Source organism: Scyliorhinus canicula, chromosome 3, assembly GCF_902713615.1.
Source record: "Scyliorhinus canicula chromosome 3, sScyCan1.1, whole genome shotgun sequence".
NCBI classification, from domain to species: Eukaryota; Metazoa; Chordata; class Chondrichthyes; order Carcharhiniformes; family Scyliorhinidae; genus Scyliorhinus; species Scyliorhinus canicula.
This window is the reverse complement of record NC_052148.1, coordinates 76,187,280-76,205,405: the sequence shown is the minus strand read 5'-3', so window position 1 is coordinate 76,205,405 and position 18,126 is coordinate 76,187,280. Positions and strand designations below refer to the sequence as shown.

The window sequence follows — 18,126 nt, the reverse complement described above, 5'->3', positions numbered from 1 at the left end:
GGGGGTGAATGTGGTGAATGTAATTCACACTATTATATTGTGTCCTTGTGGGCTCTGCCTGTGAGCTGTTGCGCGGCTCTGCCCACGGGGAGATGCAGGGGGAGATGAGGAGCTTGTACAGGGCTCCACCCTCGGCTCCGCCCATGGCCCCTCCCACTACCGGAAGTATAAAGTGCTGCAGCCGTGTGAGCCTGCCCTCAGTTCTTCTGGTTGTAGGCAGGCTCGGTTGTAAGTCTATTAAAACTACAGTTTACTTCCAATCATGTTCCGAGTGAATTGATGATCACATCAGTATGTCCTGCAGCCGATCTGAGACATCCCTGACCCGTGCACCCGGGAGGCAACATACCATTCGAGAGTCTCGTTTTCGACCACAAAAACGCTGTCCACTCCCCCATACGATTGAATCCCTTATGACTATAGCCCTGCAAGTTTTTTTCCCGCCCTTCAGTGCAGCAGAGCCAGCCACAGTGCCATGAACCTGGCTACTACTGCCTTCCCCTGGTGAATCATCTCCCCCAACAGTATCGAAAATGGTATACCTGTTTTGGAGGGAAATGCACTGCCTTCCTGCTCTTTCTCTGCCTTTTGGTCACCCATTCCCTGTCTCCCTCACCAATTCTAATCTGTAGTGTGACCAACTCACTGAACGTGCTATCTAGGACCTCCTCAGCATCGCGGATGCTCCAAAGTGAGTCCATTTGCAACTCCAGAGCCGTCATGCGGTCTAACAGGAGCTGCAGCTGGACACACTTCCCGCACATGAAGGAGTCAGGGGCATCGGCCGCGTCCCTGAACTCCCACATTGAGCACGAGGAACATGACACGAGTCTGGCATCTCCTGTCATTTTTACACTTTACCTTAACTGATTACAAATATATATCAAATAATGAATAAGCGAAAGGAATAAAGATTTTACTTACCAATCACAATACTTACCAACACACGAAGAGTTATATTTCTCCCAGCTACTGCTAATTGGAGCACTTTCCTTACCAGCCAATCAGGTCACTGCTTTGCTGTGATGTCACTCTTCAAATTTTTTCCCAAAGACCCTGTGGCCGCTGTTTAAGCAGCGAAGCAGCTCCGCCCACTCCAACAGCTGAATTCCTGCCGAAAAGACTTGAATCCGCGAAGCAGCTAGTTTAAATACCGCTCAACTCTGTAACTCTGCCCACTCCAACAGATGAATTCCCACCGAAAAGTCTCAAATCCGCGAAGCAGCTAGTTTAAATACCGCTCGACTCTGTAGCTCTGCCCACTCCAACAGCTGAATTCCCGCCGAAAAGTCTCAAATCCGCGAAGCAGCTAGTTTAAATACTCACTGCTCGATTCTGTAGCTCAACCCACTCCAACAGCTGAATTCCCGCCAAAAAGTCTCAAATCCGCGAAGCAGCTAGTTTAAATACTCACCGCTCGATTCTGTAGCTCCGCCCACTCCAACAGCTGAATTTCCGCCAAAAAGTCTCAAATCCACGAAGCAGCTAGTTTAAATACTCACCGCTTGACGCTGTAGCTCCGCCCACTCCAACAGCTGAATTCCCGCCGAAAAGACAAAGACCGTATCAATCTAAAGATGGAAACACTAAAAATAAATAACCCAAATATAAGAGGCAATGATACCACATGATAATATAAAAGTTGGGGTGAAAATGGAGCCCAAGAAAACCAAAAAGGAGCCTTTGCCAAAATCCCAAGGTGAGCCCTCGGGGGAAAAAAACACTCTTTGAACCTTTGAAAAGAAGTGACAAAGGGATTAGTGAAAGAGGTAGGCTTTAGGCAGGAGAGGGAAGTGGAGACACAGTGGTTTTGAGAGGATATTTCATAAAATGGAACTTAAGTGATTGAAGTTACATCTATTAATGGTAGGTTGGAGGTGTGGGCTGTGCCAAATGTTTTGGTGGGTAACATTGTCGGAGGTTACAGAGGTAGGAAAGGTGAGAACATTGGGAAGATTTAAACATGGGTGAGTATTTTTAGTTAGATGGATTGGAGGACTGGGGCCAATATGTCATCGAGGATTGAGGTGATAAGCAAGTGGGACTTGGTGCAGAATGCAAATCACAGAGGTGAAAAGCCTCTGGCTGAGTGCAACTACCCCAGTCTCTAGTACCTGCCTCAGAGGGCACAAGGTCATTTTTTTTTAAATGTACCCAACTCATTTTTTTTCCAATGAAGGGGCAATTTAACGTAGCCAATCTGCCTACCCTGCACATCTATGGGTTGTAGGGGTGAGACCCACGGAGACACTGGGAGAATCCATCCGGACAGTGACCTGGGGCCGGGATCAAACCCAGGTCCTTGGCGCTGTGAGGCAGCAGAGCTAACCATTGTGCTACTGTGCTGCCCGTCCAAGGTCATTTAAGCTGCCCTTTCCTTTACTACCTGTAACTGAAGCCTGTAACAGAATATTTCTTTATGCTTGTTCCAATAGATAATGAAGTTTATGCTTGGGGTAATAATGCAATGGGCCAGTGTGGACAGGGGCACACATCAACTCCAATTGCCAAACCAAAGAAAGTAATTGGCTTGGATGGAATACCTATACAGCAAATCACTGCAGGAACTTCCCACAGCTTGGCTTGGACAGCTGCACCAACTGATAGGTAATGAAGCAACTTTACAGTTGTATAGATTATAAAGTTTAAAAAATCTAGTGAGCACCATGATTTGCAGTTTTAAAATATGTTTAGAATTCTGAAAGATCTCGTAAAATATATTTTTCAATTTACAGTGCTAAAAGTTATGTGAATGTCGGAAAACCGAGCAGACAGGCCAACATTAAATCATCCCTATAGCACCCTAACTCTCATTATTGCATGCAGCATTATTTTGATGTCCTTTGTAATTTTTGCTCGTTCATCCTTGAGATCCATTTTTGCTGCTTTACTTTGCATCCTGTTCAGCTCATTTACATGAGTTTTGTGCTGTGGTGACAGGATAAGCTGGATTTTAGTAGGCTTATAGGGACAGGCTGGGAGGCAGTAATTCAGCCGATGGTATGCCCATCATCTTCATGCTGTCATGCCCTTTTGGGAGTGGCAGGAAAGGTTGTGGATAGCCTGCCCATCCAGAGCCCAATTGAGCCACTTAAAAAGTCTATTCAGGTTCTCTTCCTGCCTCTGCTGGCATGTATCCAATAGTTGGGAGACCCTCAGCTGTGTGAGAAGATAAGCAGATAAAGCTTTTGACTCATGGAGGGATGGGCACACCTGTCCCAATCTGCACTTACCTGATTTTGAGACACATGGCTATTGATGTTCTCATATGAACAGGAATAGACGTTTCAGCTCCTTGAGCTAGCTGTCATTTAACTAGATTGTGAGTCTTTTCTATCTTCTGCAGTATACCTGCACTCCTTGATAAAAGAGAGAAGGGAGTTAATGTTTTGAGTCTGGATGACTCTTGTGTCGAAGCTCTGAGAAAGAGTCATCCAGACTCAATGTTCGCTCCCTTCTTTCCCCACAGATGCTGTCAGACCTGCTGAGCTTGTCCAATATTTTCTGTTTTGGCCTGTATTCCTTGATGTCATTGGTATCTAGATATCCTGCTTACAAGGAGACTTTCACCTAAGTCTTTTCTCCCATCCAGCATCTAGAGCTGATGTTGTCTTCTTAATGCACACCTAGCACTTAATTACTTAGCTATCCTTTTAGATATGGGAAGTAGCGAGTTATCCATGTCCCATGGATTGTTTTCATTTGTCATTTAAAACATCCAGTAATAAATTGTTCAGTATAATTGAAGATACCATTATTTTGAGTAGCATAATAGAATAATTTGAACTATAATTGAATGTTGTGGGCATCTTTCGTAAGATGTTTTAATCAATTTTAGTTACATATAAGAACATTTTGTTATTTGACATTTTATTGGGCATGTAAGGTTTCCTACATTTTCTGGTTGGTGGCATAGGCGGGGAGATAAATGCTGAATTATTTTTACTGTGGTTAACCTGGCAGAGTAACTTGGGTAACTGCTGTAAGTTTTGCAGTTCCAGTTACAAAAGCTTCAAACTGAAGGTAGTTTAGTATACTTAAAATACTTGTGGTATAGGCTATTTTCTTTGAGCCAGCAGTATTCTATTAAATAAAATATTTGAATGTTTATACTTTTACTGTATTTGATTAATAAGTGGAAGAGTTGATCTTTTATTGGAAATGTTACTTATATCTTTGTGCTTATCTCTTTCTTTAGACAACTGGTTGCCTGGCACAGACCTTTCTGTGTTGATCTGGAAGAAAGTACATTTAGTTATTTGCGAACATTTTTGGATAGGTACTGTGACGGCATTAACAATGAGATACCTCCACAACCTTTCTTCTCTCAAAGGTAATGACTGATATTTTGGATTGTGTAAACTTTTGGATTGTGTAATCATATTGATCTGGGAAACAGTCTTGGATATACATTCTAAACAGCATTCTTATTTTGACCACCTACATTACTTTCATTCTGGGCTTCTTTTGATAAAAAAAAGCCCAATGTTATTGCTGCCTTATTCTTGTCATTTCTTCACTGACCTGGCTACAAATCTCCAGTTTGACTTCAGATGCACACCAAAAACTATATATGTTTCCTTCCTATTTCTTCATTCTATCCCTATGGATTATGTTTTGTTGAAATAACCTTGAATATCCTAACTCTATGGCTTTGTAATGATTTTTTAAAAAATTGTTATTCTAACATTTTTCCTGTCACTTATCTGAATATGTTACTACAAGGAATATTAAATTACTACTCCCGTTCAAATTTAATCCGCAACTCCATTCTTAATGCTTCTAAATCCTCAATATTTTGGAATTATTTGTTAATTCGCATACGTGCACTTAATCAGGACTGACTTTTTTGTAATTAAGTAGTTTTGCAACTTCTCTTTTTATGATCTAGCCTATATTACTTTCTGGTATATAAGTCTGATAAGAAAGTGGGATTTCCTGTGTTACTCATCCATCGCTAACATTTGAATGAAGTCATCATGTTGCTGCATGATCTTGATCTCTGCTTCCATACAATTTTATATACAGTTCAAATTATTGTTTTCCTCATTGTGCCTGTTATTATCATTTTCCACATTTTGTTAGTAATTTGTTGCCCTTGGACTGAATGGCTTGTAAGGCCATTTCAGAGGGCATCTAAGATTGCTGTGAGTCTGGAATCGCATGTAGGCCAGACTGGGCGAGTTCAGCAGATTCCCTTCACTAAGGAACTGGATAGATTTTTAGGACAATCGCTAGAGTTTCATGGTTCCTATTACTGCGATTAGCTTTGCATTCCAGACTTTTATTAATTGAATTCAAATTTGATGCGGTGGGATTTGAATCCCTGATTGCAATAGCCTGGGTCTCTAGATTGCTAGTCTAGTGACATTGTTGTTATACCACCACTTCTGAGCCGCTCCAAACCTAGGAACATAGGAACAGGAATAGGCCATTCAGCCCCTCGAGTCTGTCCCGCCATTCAATGATCATGGCTAATTTGTGACCTAATTCCATTTAACTGCCTTTAGCCAATGTCCCTTCATATCTTTAATCTTAATATCCTCTATCAATATTATGGCTGCAAGGACTGATAAGATTCCAGTCTATTCTTTTTGTGAAGATTAATTCATGATGCTGTAAGGCTTTATGAAAACTTAATAGATAATGGTGTACACTTCAGGCACTTTGAATATCTGTCATTTAAGTTGTTTAGTAGAAGCTGAGCTATGGACTGATGGAACACCAGAATTACTGTTTCTAAGTCGTGATTTGATATTATATAGGTCCCTGTAATGGATTTTGTGCTTTTTTTTTTAAAACACAGGGAACACCATCATTTTGTATTTCTTTGCTTGAAGTTGCTTTCCACTCACCTGTCCCTGGCTCAAGCTGGAGGAACCGGAGCTGCTGTCCTCGGGCAACAGGGTAGACCACTAAGGAACTTGCTTTTTCGGCTAATAGATTCAGATGTTCCAAATTCTATTGAAGAGGTAAATTGTGAAATTCATCACAAGATGCTCCACAATGTTTGCATTTTTTCTCTGGATGTTTTTAACTATGATCGTCTTTTCATCTATATTGAGAGTTATGGAAGTTGGCATGTTTTATTTCGTAATGAGATTGATTTGTAGGCCACAGGGAGTGGGGGGCAGGCAGAGACAAAACTCCCCATCAAAATAGTCACCAAGAACGTCAGGGAACTTATTGGCCCAGTGAGACTATCCATAGTCTTCACTCGCCTGAAAAGTATGAAAGGCGACATAGTCTTCCTCCAAGAGACACACCTGAGGGAGAAGAAGGACCGACTGCGGGTAAGGAAGAGCTGGGTGGGACAGATTTACCATTCATGTTATGGGGCAAAAGTTGGGGGTGGGGCGGGGACACCATACTGCTTAGTAAGAAGACAACATTTAATGCAGCAAGGACGGTTACGGACACGGCGAGGGTACGTCATAGTCAGCGGTGTCCTGAACGGGTCCTGGAAAATATGTACACTCCCAACTGGGAAGACACAGAATTTATAAAAAAAGACCATAGCAGCATAGCTACCCACAGATTAATCATGGGGGTGGGAACTTTAACTGCATACTGACGGATAGGTCAAACATGGCAAAAGCATGAGGAACATTTATGGAGCAGATGGGGGCAGTGGATCCATGGAGGTTCACATACCCAGGGGAGAAGGAGTTCACATTCTTCTCACAGATACAGAGGGTGTACACTCGTATCAACATCTTTGCAATGGGTAAATCAATGCTTCCACTGATAGTAAGAGCAGAATACTCCCCGATCGTAATCTCCAACCATGCTCCACACCACATGGAAGTTGGACACGGCCCTCCTGGCCGACCAGGCCTTCTGCAGGAAAGTATCACAGGCCATAGACAGGTTTATTACCAATAACCAGAATGGGGAGGTGCCACCCTCCCAAGTTCTATGAGGCGCTGAAGGCTGTGATCAGAGGCGAGATCATTGCATACAAAGTTTGCAGAGACAGGAAAGAGAGCGCAGCTAGGCAACAGCTGGTCGACTCCATACCAGAGGTGGACCGCCGATACTCCACGGCCCTGACTGTCGAGCTTCTGGGCGGAGCGGAAAAGCTGCAAATGGGCTTTAACCTGCTATCCACCAGGAAAGCAGTACACCATCTCGGCCAGACAGGGGGGACCTTCTTCGAACACTTAGAGAAAGCCAGCCACCTGCTGGTTCACCAGCTCATAAAGCAGGCAGCCACGAGGGAAATAGCACAGCTTAGGGATGACCATGATAGATTGGTAGCGGAGTCGGAAAAGGTCAACAAAACATTCAAGGCCATCTATTGGGACTGTACACCTCGCAATCCCCCAAAGGGGACTCTGGGTGAAGCAGTTCCTCGATGGACTCGTCATGCCAGTCGTGGGGGAAGATGGGAGGAGGGAGCTGGAAGCACCGCTCGAACTGGGAAAAGTCATGGAGTGCATTAACTCCATGCGGGAGAGGAAGGCACCGGGACAAGACATATTCCTGGCAGACTTCTACAAGTATTTGCTGCAGCATTGACCCTGTGCTTGGCAGGCGATGTTTACAGACTTGCTAGCATAGGACACTTTGCCTCCAACACTAGCACAAGCCACTATCTCGCTGATAACCCCGAAAGACAAAGATCCGACCCAATGTGGATCCCACAGACCCATCTCGTTGCTCAATGTAGACGTGAAAATACTGGCAAAATCCTGGCCAGGTGACTGGAGAACCCTGTGCCAGAGGCGGTCGCAGAAGACCAGACGGGATTTTTCAAGGGTAGGCAGCTATCAGCGAACATCAGGCGCCTGCTGAATGTGGCAGTGACCTCATCCGGGGAGAGAACACCAGAAGTGATCATCTCCATGGACGCAGAAAACGCCTACGACAGAGTCAAATCAAAGTACCTAATTGAGGTATTGGAGCAGTTTGGGCTGAGAGAGGATTCACCTCCAGTACAATGCCCCCATGGCAAGCGTACGGACCAACACCACCAGCTCTAAATACTTGCAGCTGCACATGGGCACAAGGCAGGGATACCCCCCGCTTCTATTCGCCTTGTCAATTGAGCCACTGGCAATCGCCCTCAGAACGTCTCAAAATTGGAAAGTGATCCAGAGAGGGGACAGAAAGCACTGAATTTAACTCTATGCGGATGACCTGCTGTTCTACGCCTCGGACTCACAAGGCAGCATGGAAGGGATCATGAAGCTCCTGAAAGAGTTTGAGGCCTTCTCGGGCTACAAACTTAACCTGAGCAAATGTGAAATCTTCCTGGTGAACCCGAAAGGGAGAGGGACAGAGCTGGAAGGGATGCTGTTCGAGCAAGCCCAAAGCAAAGTCCGGTACCTGGGGATCCAAATTGCCCACGACTGGACACTGAGTCACAAGTGGAACCTGACTAGTCTAGCGGTGTAAGTTAAAAAGGATCATTTACAGGTGGGACACACTCCCTAGTGGGGAGGGTGCAAACGATCAAGATGAATGTGCTGTCCCGTTTAGTCATCCTGTTCAGATCCATACCGATCTGCGTCCCCAAGATATCCTTTAACACAGTTGACAAATTGATCACGATGCTTGTCTAGGGGGTGGGAAGAATCCAAGGATCCCCAAAAGGGTCAGACCAAGAAAAATAATTATGTGACGCCTGGCCTTCCCAAACTTACAATACTACCACTGGGTGGTCACAGCAGAGAGTGAGGGGATGGGTGAAGGAACCAGAAGCACAATGGTGAGTATGGAGGAGAGTTCTTGCATAGGGACGACCCTCCGAGCCCTCACCACAACATCGCTCCCATTCCTGCCAGCCAAACACTCAAGCCCAGTGGTAGTTGCCACACCACGGATTGGAACCAAATGAGACAACACTTTGGGCTGACCAAAATGTCCACCATGGCCCCCATCTGCAGCAGGTTTGTGCCAGCCAGGATGGGCCTTTAAGAGGTGGAGACAGAACAGAGGGACAAAGACAGTTCGGAACTTCTACACAGATGACAGATTAGTGAAGTTAGAGGAACTGATGGAATGGTTGACCTATCAGACCAACCAGAACTTAATGGGGAGGGGGGCCGATGCTTTTGCCTCCCTAATTGCCTGCCGAAGAATCCTATTTGGCAGGCGCCCTCCTCCAGGAAACATGTAAATGGTGAACCAATGTACATCCAAAAAGGGGATGGATTGAAGCGAGGCTATCTGGGTACCCTGCATTTTTCTGAGGGTGCTGTCACGTGCAAATAAGTAAAACCCTAAAAATATGTAATATAAATTGCAAAATCAGTAAAATACTTAAACAGTTAGGGGGGGTGGGGGTGAGACAGGGTGGGGGTGGTTAGCTGACATTACTGGGGGGGAGGTGGAGGGGTTTACTCCTGTTACATATTTATTGTATGGTCTATTTTTGTAAACTTTGGGGGAAAAAAATCAAAATCTCTAAAAATATTTTAAGAAAAGGACCATGTGGCTGTGAGAAAGATGTTAGAGAAAGAAAAATCAGAGAACGTTTTGTGCACATTGCTCTTGTGTAACTCTTAATAAGGAGGCGTGGGAGGTCAATAGTGTTGAAAAGCTGTAGTGAGAATTTGTTGGGTATTTGAGGGAGTGGGTGATTGAGAGTCTTGGGACACTGCAAGCATGAGCTACATTTTATTGATGATCCTGAACCTAAAGTGTAGAACAGTGATTTAAAAATAAATTGGCCCAAATATTCCAGCTGTTATCGCTGGGGGGATCTTCTGGTCCCACCAATGGCAAACCCCCACCGTGGGTTTCCCGGCAGCAGGGAGTGCATTGAATGGGACACCCTATTGATCAACGTGGGATCAGAAGATCCTGCCTCCATCTAATGGCAGGCCGCCTCCGCTGCTGTGAAACACGCCGTGGGAGTGTGTGTGGAAAATCCCGCCAATTGTGCTTTCAAACAAATAAACCTATGGTCTATTTTATTATTTCTTTTAATTAACCTGATTTTGGTCGGCAAATGGGAAATTATGTATTGATTGATTATAAGCTCTTTTTGTGTCACACAGGCAGTCAACGAAACCCTTTCAGTTGGCGCATCCTTACTGTTGCCTCCACTCCGGGAACGTACTGAACTTTTACATAATCTACTACCTCAAGGTCCAGAGAGATGGGAAAGCTTATCTAAAGGACAAGTAAGCATTGGCTTTCTGCAAGTCATCGAATGATGTATATGCAATTATTATTCAAATCTCATTGACGTTGCCTTGAAGAACAAAATTATATTAAGAACATTTTCCACCCTGGGCAGCATGGTGGCGCTGTGGTTAGAACTGGTGCCTCATTGCACCGAGTACCTGGATCAGATCCCGGCCCCGGGTCACTGTCCGTATGGAGTTTGCACATTCTCCCCGTGTCTGTGTGGGTCTCAAGTCCACAATTCAAAAGATGTGCAGGGTTGGTGAATTGGCCACGCTAAATTGCCCTTTAATTGGAAAAAAAATTGGGTGCTCTCAATTCATCAAAAAAAAGAAAGTATTCCTCATTTAGTATATTCTGTTTTCCATCTTGTGATATCTACACAATTTTTAATAAATTGCTATTTAATTATTATGGTGTAAAATTAGAATATTGCATGAAATTTCATTTTTGTCCATTTTCATATTTAATTTAAATTTCCTCACTGTTATATTTTCTTCAGTGTTATGAATGATTTCCCAAGTAGAAAGGCATGTTAGTGCAGATGCACCATTAAGTTGCACAGGTGAGGAATAGGTTTGATCACACCCTTTCAGTCCTTCACTTGCCATCTTTCTTTGATGGTCTGCCGAGTTAAGCAACTTGCTGTGTAGAAAATTGGTGGGAGAAACAATGATAATAAAGTGATTCACAGGAATAGAATTTCAATACTTTGGGAATTGGAAATGCTTAGCAACTCTGAAATGTTACAGAACTTAAAATGATTTGGAGTTCATGTTTAATTAAACTAAACATGTAACATACCATTGAGTAATTGAATTACTCTTGTGTATAACTCTAATGTTCAGTCAATTTCAAATGCTCGTAGCTTGCGAGAAATTATGGTCACTTTAATTCTCTTTACAGTTTCTCCACTTGAAGTGACAAACTTTTGCTGTCAACTTATTCTCCACTATGCATTCATTTGTCATGTTGGCCTGAGAAAGTTTAATGACTTTATGTTGTAGACATAGACATCGAATTTACAGTGCTAGAAAGAGGCCATTCGGCCCATCAAGTCTGCATCGACCCATGGAAAGATCACCCTACCTAAGCCCACAACTCCACCCTATTTCCGTAACCCGGCAACCCCATCTAACCTTTTTGGACACTAAGGGCAATTTAGCATGACCTAACCTGCACATCTTTGTAGGGATGAAACATGTATTTAATTAGGGATTCCACAAATTCCACACTGGTTCCAATTTCGGATTGTTGTATGGTTAAGTTCACTGGGTAGAAAAAGATAATTAATTGCTATCTCTGCTTTGTATCAGCCCAACCATTAAATTTCACGGAGTCCTAATTGTGTGACCCAATCTTTTTATGAGCTGGTCAAGAAATTTCTCTGTTAGAATACTGTTGACATCCATTGTCATACATCCAGGCACTCATAATATAAAGAAAACATGATGCATTGAACACAGTTTTTTAAATAAATATCCATTGTGGAAATTAATTTGTTGTTTTGCATGCAATTACAGTCCTGGTTTAATAGGCATTTTTCATTCTCGGTTGAGTGAGAAATTATGTTTGCGGTGCTTGTCCGTGCAATACTAAGCTACAATTTTTTAAGCATGTACAATTAATCAGAGATTTAAAGCCTTCACTGTGTTTTCTATCATGGATGAAAGAGTGTTCTGTGAAAAATCGGCAAAACCGTTATATTTCAGTTTTCTACATTTTTCCGCTGAAGAAGCAAAGACATTTACAGCAGATGATGTGGAGATGCCGGCGTTGGACTGGGGTGAGCACAGTAAGAAGTCTTACAACACCAGGTTAAAGTCCAACAGGTTTGTTTCAAACACGAGCTTTCGGAGCACGGCTCCTTCTTCAGGTGAACCTTTTATTACCGTGCTCCGAAAGCTCGTGTTTGAAACAAACCTGTTGGACTTTAACCTGGTGTTGTAAGACTTCTTACTGGATTTACAGCAGAGGCAGAGAAAGAAAAATTTGGATTGTGGCACCTTTTATGACCCTCATGATGTTTCAAAGCACTGTACAAATAATTAAGTACTTTTACTGTATGGTCACTGTTGCAATGTAGCAAATGAGTCAATTTGAACAAAACAAGAACCCACAAACAGCCATGAGCTTAAGATCAAATAAGTTGTACTTGTGATGATTTGAGAGACAGTGTTGACTAGCACAATGGGTGCAATGTTCCTGCTCTCTTTCAAAATACTGCGATGGTCTTTTGCATCCACTTGGGAGAGCAGCTGGGGCCTCAGTTTTACATCTTATCTGAAAGACTGTGCCTTGCTACAAACAGCACTCCTTAACTACCGCATTGGAGTGTCAGCTGAGATTTTTGTATTCAAGGATCTGGTCTTGGAACTTGAACCTGCTACCTTCTGACTCAGAGGCCAAAATGCCACCAGTTGGACGGGCTGCAGCTGACACCAGAAGACCATTTGGCTCACAATTTTAATTCTCTGCTTTGTTAGTGCAATTCAGAATAAATCATATTCTCTGCTTTTCCAGAACCATGCGTCCTCCCCTGTTTCAAATGTTCATTAATTTTTACCTTAAGATTCAAAGTCCTGAATTGATAGTATTGTCTTATAATTTTGTTTTCCATTTATATCGCACCTTTAATGTAATAAAATATCCCAAGATGCATCATAGAAATGTAATCAGAAAAAAGGTGATGGCAAAAATACATGACCAAATGTTTTTTCAAAGAGGTAGGTTTTAAGAAATTTGGAGAGGCTTAGGAAGAACATCCAGAGTCAAGGGCTTAAAACAGCCGAAGATGCCAAAGGTAGGGCGAGATTCTCCCATATCGGGAGAAATCGTAAGGCTGGCGTCAAATCCGGGCGGGTTTGACGCCAGCCCCCCCCCTTCCCGACCTGGAACCGATTCTGGTCCCCGGTCGGGGCTAGCAGCCCGACGTCGTAAGCTCCGGCATCACGGGCTTAACGAATTTCGTTAAGCCCGCTTGCCCGAGTTAGCGCCGGCTGACGCGTCATATGACGTCAGCCGCGCATGCGCGGATTGGAAGACTCCAACCCGCGCATGCGCGGATGACGTCATCGCGTATTTGCGCGAAACCCGCGCATGCGCGGGCCGGGATGCCCCTCAGCCGCCCCGCAAATGGATACTGCGGGGCGGCGGAAGGACAAATAGTGCGCGGGCATCGGGCCCGCTGCCCGCGATCGGTGCCCACCGATCGCGGGCCCATGGCACCCTTGGCACGGCCGTGGTACTGCCGTGCCAATCGGTGCCATGGTTATAAAATGCGAGTGTTTACGGCCGTTTTTACGAACGGCCAGACCAGGTGTGTTTGCCGTTCGTAAAAACAGCCGTAAAGGGCTGGGAACTCGGCCCATCTATCAGCTGTGAATCGCTGCCGGCCGTAAAAAAACGGCGGCAGCGATTCGTGTCGGGAGTTGGGCGTGGGGGGGGGGGGGGGGGGGGAGAATAGCGGGAGGGTGTCGGAACAGCGTGGCCGTAAAATTTTACGAGCCACGCTATTCTCCGTACCGTCGGGAGTGCGGAGAATCTCGCCCGTAGTTTCTCCACTTGAAGTGACAAAAGTTGGCTGTCAAGGAAGGAAGGACAAGAAACCAAAGTTGGAAGAACGCAGGGTTCTCTTGAGGGTTGTATTGCTGGAGGATATATATGAATCTTGAGTGTAAACATCAGCCCTTTAAATTGTTGGAGGCATTTTATTCTGTGTCGCTTTTTATTCTGTTTTGTCTTTGGTTAGTGGTAATGGTGCACCATCGACCCAACTGAGACCAGCTAAGAAAGGACACACCAGAGACTGAATGTTACAACTTTGGCAATTTCTAGCTCAGTAATATGTTGGCTCTGTGAGTTTTAGCTGGAGCACATTATTTTGTTGAAGCATTGAAGGGATACAAGCTTGATGCTCCATGCATTTGTTCTGCAACTAAATTCCCCTTTAATTCATTTTATTAGTCTCCTTATTTATAATTTTTAGACTGATCTATTATTTATCAGATTATTTTGGGACAAAATTTAAACTTCTATTTGCTAAATAATTATTATTGATACGTAAAATTCTGTTTGTCGTGATTACTGAACAGCATAATAAGTACCTTTATCCAAATTCTTTGATAATATCTTGTCACTTGAATAGTTATATGTATTATATGCAGCAGGGTAGCATGGTGGTTAGCATAAATGCTTCACAGCTCCAGGGTCCCAGGTTCGATTCCCGGCTGGGTCACTGTCTGTGTGGAGTCTGCACGTCCTCCCCCTGTGTGCGTGGGTTTCCTCCGGGTGCTCCGGTTTCCTCCCACAGTCCAAAGATGTGCGGGTTAGGTGGATTGGCCATGCTAAATTGCCCGTAGTGTCCTAATAAAAGTAAGGTTAAGGGGGGGGTTGTTGGGTTACGGGTATAGGGTGGATACGTGGGTTTGAGTAGGGTGATCATGGCTCGGCACAACATTGAGGGCCGAAGGGCCTGTTCTGTGCTGTACTGTTCTATGTTCTATGTTCTATTTTTAGAATACATACATTCCAGAGAGGGGCTTGGTGTTTCTGCAAAATTAACCTTGAACTAAATTTTAGTCCACCTGTCATTCTTTTAAATAGAGAATGCAGTTGGATATCATACTGACCAGCCTACAAGATCAGTCCCACATCGCATCCCTGCTTGGTTACAGCTCACCTGCTGACATGTCAGAAGGCTTCTCACAGAGCTACTCTTCCGATCAGGACTCCTCCAAGTCGGGGAATATTGACCACTTTCACTTAGCAGAAATCCTTTTGAAAACTCTTTTGAGGAACATCGGTTTCTACACTGTAAGTTTATTTTTTTCTATGTGTTTTCTTTTTCACTGAGAAATGCATATTTTCTTTTGATCAATTGCTTCAAATTTCTTGATTGCTTGTTTCAAAAGGAACGAGCTTTTGGTGAGTTGGAGAAGAACAGTGATAAACAACAAAGTAATACAACGCATACAGAAAATGGACCACCTTCCCATGTCCGTCAGCTGCTCTCAGCATTGCATAAACATTTGCTGGCTCACTGTTACTCAAATTCTACTGTTAAGGTAATGTCAGTATGAAAATCAGAATGTGATTTATCAATTTTCTTGTGATAAACATGACAATGACATACTTGAGAGTAATCGCAATTAAATCCAATCTCAGGGTTGGTGTGGCATGTCAGAGAGTATACCAGGAACAGCACCAGACATACCAAATGTGAGGTGCCAACCCGGTAAAGCTACAAGACAGGACGCATGCATTCTAAAGAGTAGAAGAAGCATGCTGCATACAGACTAAATGTTCCTGCAACCAATAGATCAGATCAAAGTTCTGCAGTCCTGCCACATCATGAATTGTGATGAACAATTAAGCAACTGACTAGGGAAGAGGTTTCACAAACATTCCCATCCTCAATGATGTCAGTACAGAGCACAAAGCTGAAACAGTGATTTTCTGCCAGAAATAACAAGTGGTGGAACCACTTTGACCTCCTGAAGTCCCCAAAGTCTCAAATGCCACTGTTACACTGATTCAATTCATGCCATTTGTTATCAAGAAACAGCTGAAGTGACTGGGCACTGCAAAGTCTGCGGGCTTTTAGCTGTAGATTTGTGCTCCTAAACTGGCCTCGCCTCTATCCTCGCTGTTTCGGTGCAGTTACAACACTGGCAATTACGTGCCAATGTGGAAAATTACATGAGTATGTCCTGTGTACAAAAGGCAGGACAAATCTAATCTTTCAGGGCTACTGGGCTCCCGACCTCCTCATAGTCTAGGTGCAAACATGGACAGAAGAGCTGGACAAAGTGGGGTGGTGAGGGTGAGTGCCCTTGACATCAAGGCAACATTTGTGGCATGGTGGTGGGAGAGGGGAAGAGAGAGAGAGAGAATTCCAATGGTTGAAAGTGCACTGAGCACAAAGGAAGGCAGTGGCAGTTGTTGGAGGCCAATAAACTCGAATGTTCCTATATACCCTTGGCCCAACCATCTTCAGTTGCTTCATCAATGACCATCTCTTTATAATGTCTGAAGTGGGGATGTTTGGTGATGATTGCACTGTGTTAAATACAAATCACAGTTCCCTGGATACTGAAGCGGTCAGGAAGATCTGAACAACATTCTGGCGTGATGTGATAAGTTACAGGTAAAATTTGAGCTGTACAATTGCCAGGCAGTGATCATCTCCAAAAATAATCGCTTATTGTCACAAGTAGGCTTCGATGAAGTTACTATGAAAAGCCCCTAGTCACCACATTCCACGCCTGTTCGGGGAGGCTGGTACGGGAATTGAACCCGCGCTGCTGGCATTGTTCTGCATTACAAGCCAGCTGTTTAGCCCACTGTGCTAAACCAACCACTGAAAAGTCCAAACCAGTCCAAAAAGAGAGAACGTAGTAATTCCACCTTGACATTCAACAACATTGCCATTGCTGAATCCTCCATCATCAATATCCTGGGAGTCATCATTCAATTAACTGTACTAACCATGAAAATACTGTAACTATGAGAGCATGTCAGCGGCTGGGAATTCACCACCTGACTCCAAAGCCTGACAATTATGAACATAGCAAAAGGCAGCGCTGGTTTTTAAAATTGATTTTATGGGATGTGAGCATTGCTGACTGGACCAGCATCTATTGCCCGTCCCTAACTGCCAGACCAGTTAAGGACAGCTGATCTCCTTAAAGGACATTGGTGAACCAGATCAGTCATTTTAGAAACCATATGGATGCTCTGCATGTCAGAGTTAATGATTTGTTGGATACCATTCCAATATTGTAGTAGCCATAAATTAACTTGTGTTTCCATTTTAAGTATTAAATATTGCTGACCAAGGGGAATGCATTGTCTGTTGTGGTATTTAGCACTGCAAGCAAAAGATAATCCAAGTTCAACCACTGTGTTGATTTACCACAACAATGATGTATGTTTATAGAGGACCTTTAATGTGATGAAATGTCGCAAGGTGCTTCACAGGAGGATTGTGAAATCTATGACACTGAGCCGCATTTATATTAGGTCAGGTCGAAGAAGTAGGATTTTAGGATTGCCTGAAAAGGAGAGATTAAAAGGTGGAAACATATGGGGGAATTGCTGAGCTTTGGGCCCTAGGCAACTGAAGGCATGGCTACTAATTAAAATTGAGGATGCTCAGGAGGCCATAGATTAAGAAACGCAGATACATATAAGCTTATGAACAAGGAGCAGGAATAGGTCAGTCAGCCCCTCGAGCCTATTCTGCCATTTAACAAAATTATGGCCGATCAGATTGTAACCTCAAATCTTCACTTAGGTTACCTCGACCTCGAGTAGGCAATCATCCCCATGCATATCAAGAATGTATCCACCGGATGGGAGGCTACAATTCATCTTAATGTCCCTGTTCTACAGAAGGGCTAAAAATAGTTGGATTCTTTGTTCTAATTGTTTTCCATTAATGACATCTTTCCACAGCCTTCCCCTACCACCACCTCCCCCACACTGAAACTGATAAATGTGTGCCAGGATAGAGGGACAGGATTAATGTAGAACATTGAAAGTTGAATCGAATAGAATAAAAGAGACAAGGAGCGGGATTCTCCGACCCCCCGCCGGGTGAGAGAATCGCCAGGGGTCGGCGTGAATCCTGCCCCACCGTCGTCCTACTTCTCCCGCCCCCCCCAAAATTTGCCCGGCGTGAGTCACGCCGCCCGCATGGGAGAATGGTGGGGTCCGGCATGACTCAATGGGCCCCGGGGCTGCCCGAATTCTCCAGCCTGCGATGCGCCGAAGTCCCGCCCGTTCTTTGCCTGTCCAGCCGGCGTAAATTAGAGTAGGTCCCTTACCGGCGGAACCTGGCGATGCGGGCGGGCTCTGGGGTTCTTGGGGAGGGGGGGGGGGGATCTGGCCCCGGGAGGTGCCCGCGGTCGGGGCCCACCGATCCGCGGGCAGGCCTGTGACGTGGGGGCACTCTTGTTCCGCACTGGAGGCTGTGGTCCTCCCCCC

The 18,126-nt window shown here is 44.3% G+C and overlaps 1 protein-coding gene across 3 annotated transcripts in view; it reads left to right on the top strand.

Annotated features, from left to right (window-relative positions):
* LOC119962749 (probable E3 ubiquitin-protein ligase HERC1) overlaps positions 1-18,126 on the top strand; it is a 594,360-nt gene that overhangs the window by 107,323 nt on the left and 468,911 nt on the right. For all 3 annotated transcript variants that reach the window (XM_038790765.1, XM_038790766.1, XM_038790764.1), the window contains 6 exons: positions 2,436-2,607; positions 4,199-4,333; positions 5,807-5,972; positions 10,008-10,133; positions 14,743-14,952; positions 15,051-15,203. In XM_038790765.1, the coding sequence (XP_038646693.1) occupies positions 2,436-2,607; positions 4,199-4,333; positions 5,807-5,972; positions 10,008-10,133; positions 14,743-14,952; positions 15,051-15,203 (962 nt within the window). The remainder of the gene's footprint in view (positions 1-2,435; positions 2,608-4,198; positions 4,334-5,806; positions 5,973-10,007; positions 10,134-14,742; positions 14,953-15,050; positions 15,204-18,126) is intronic.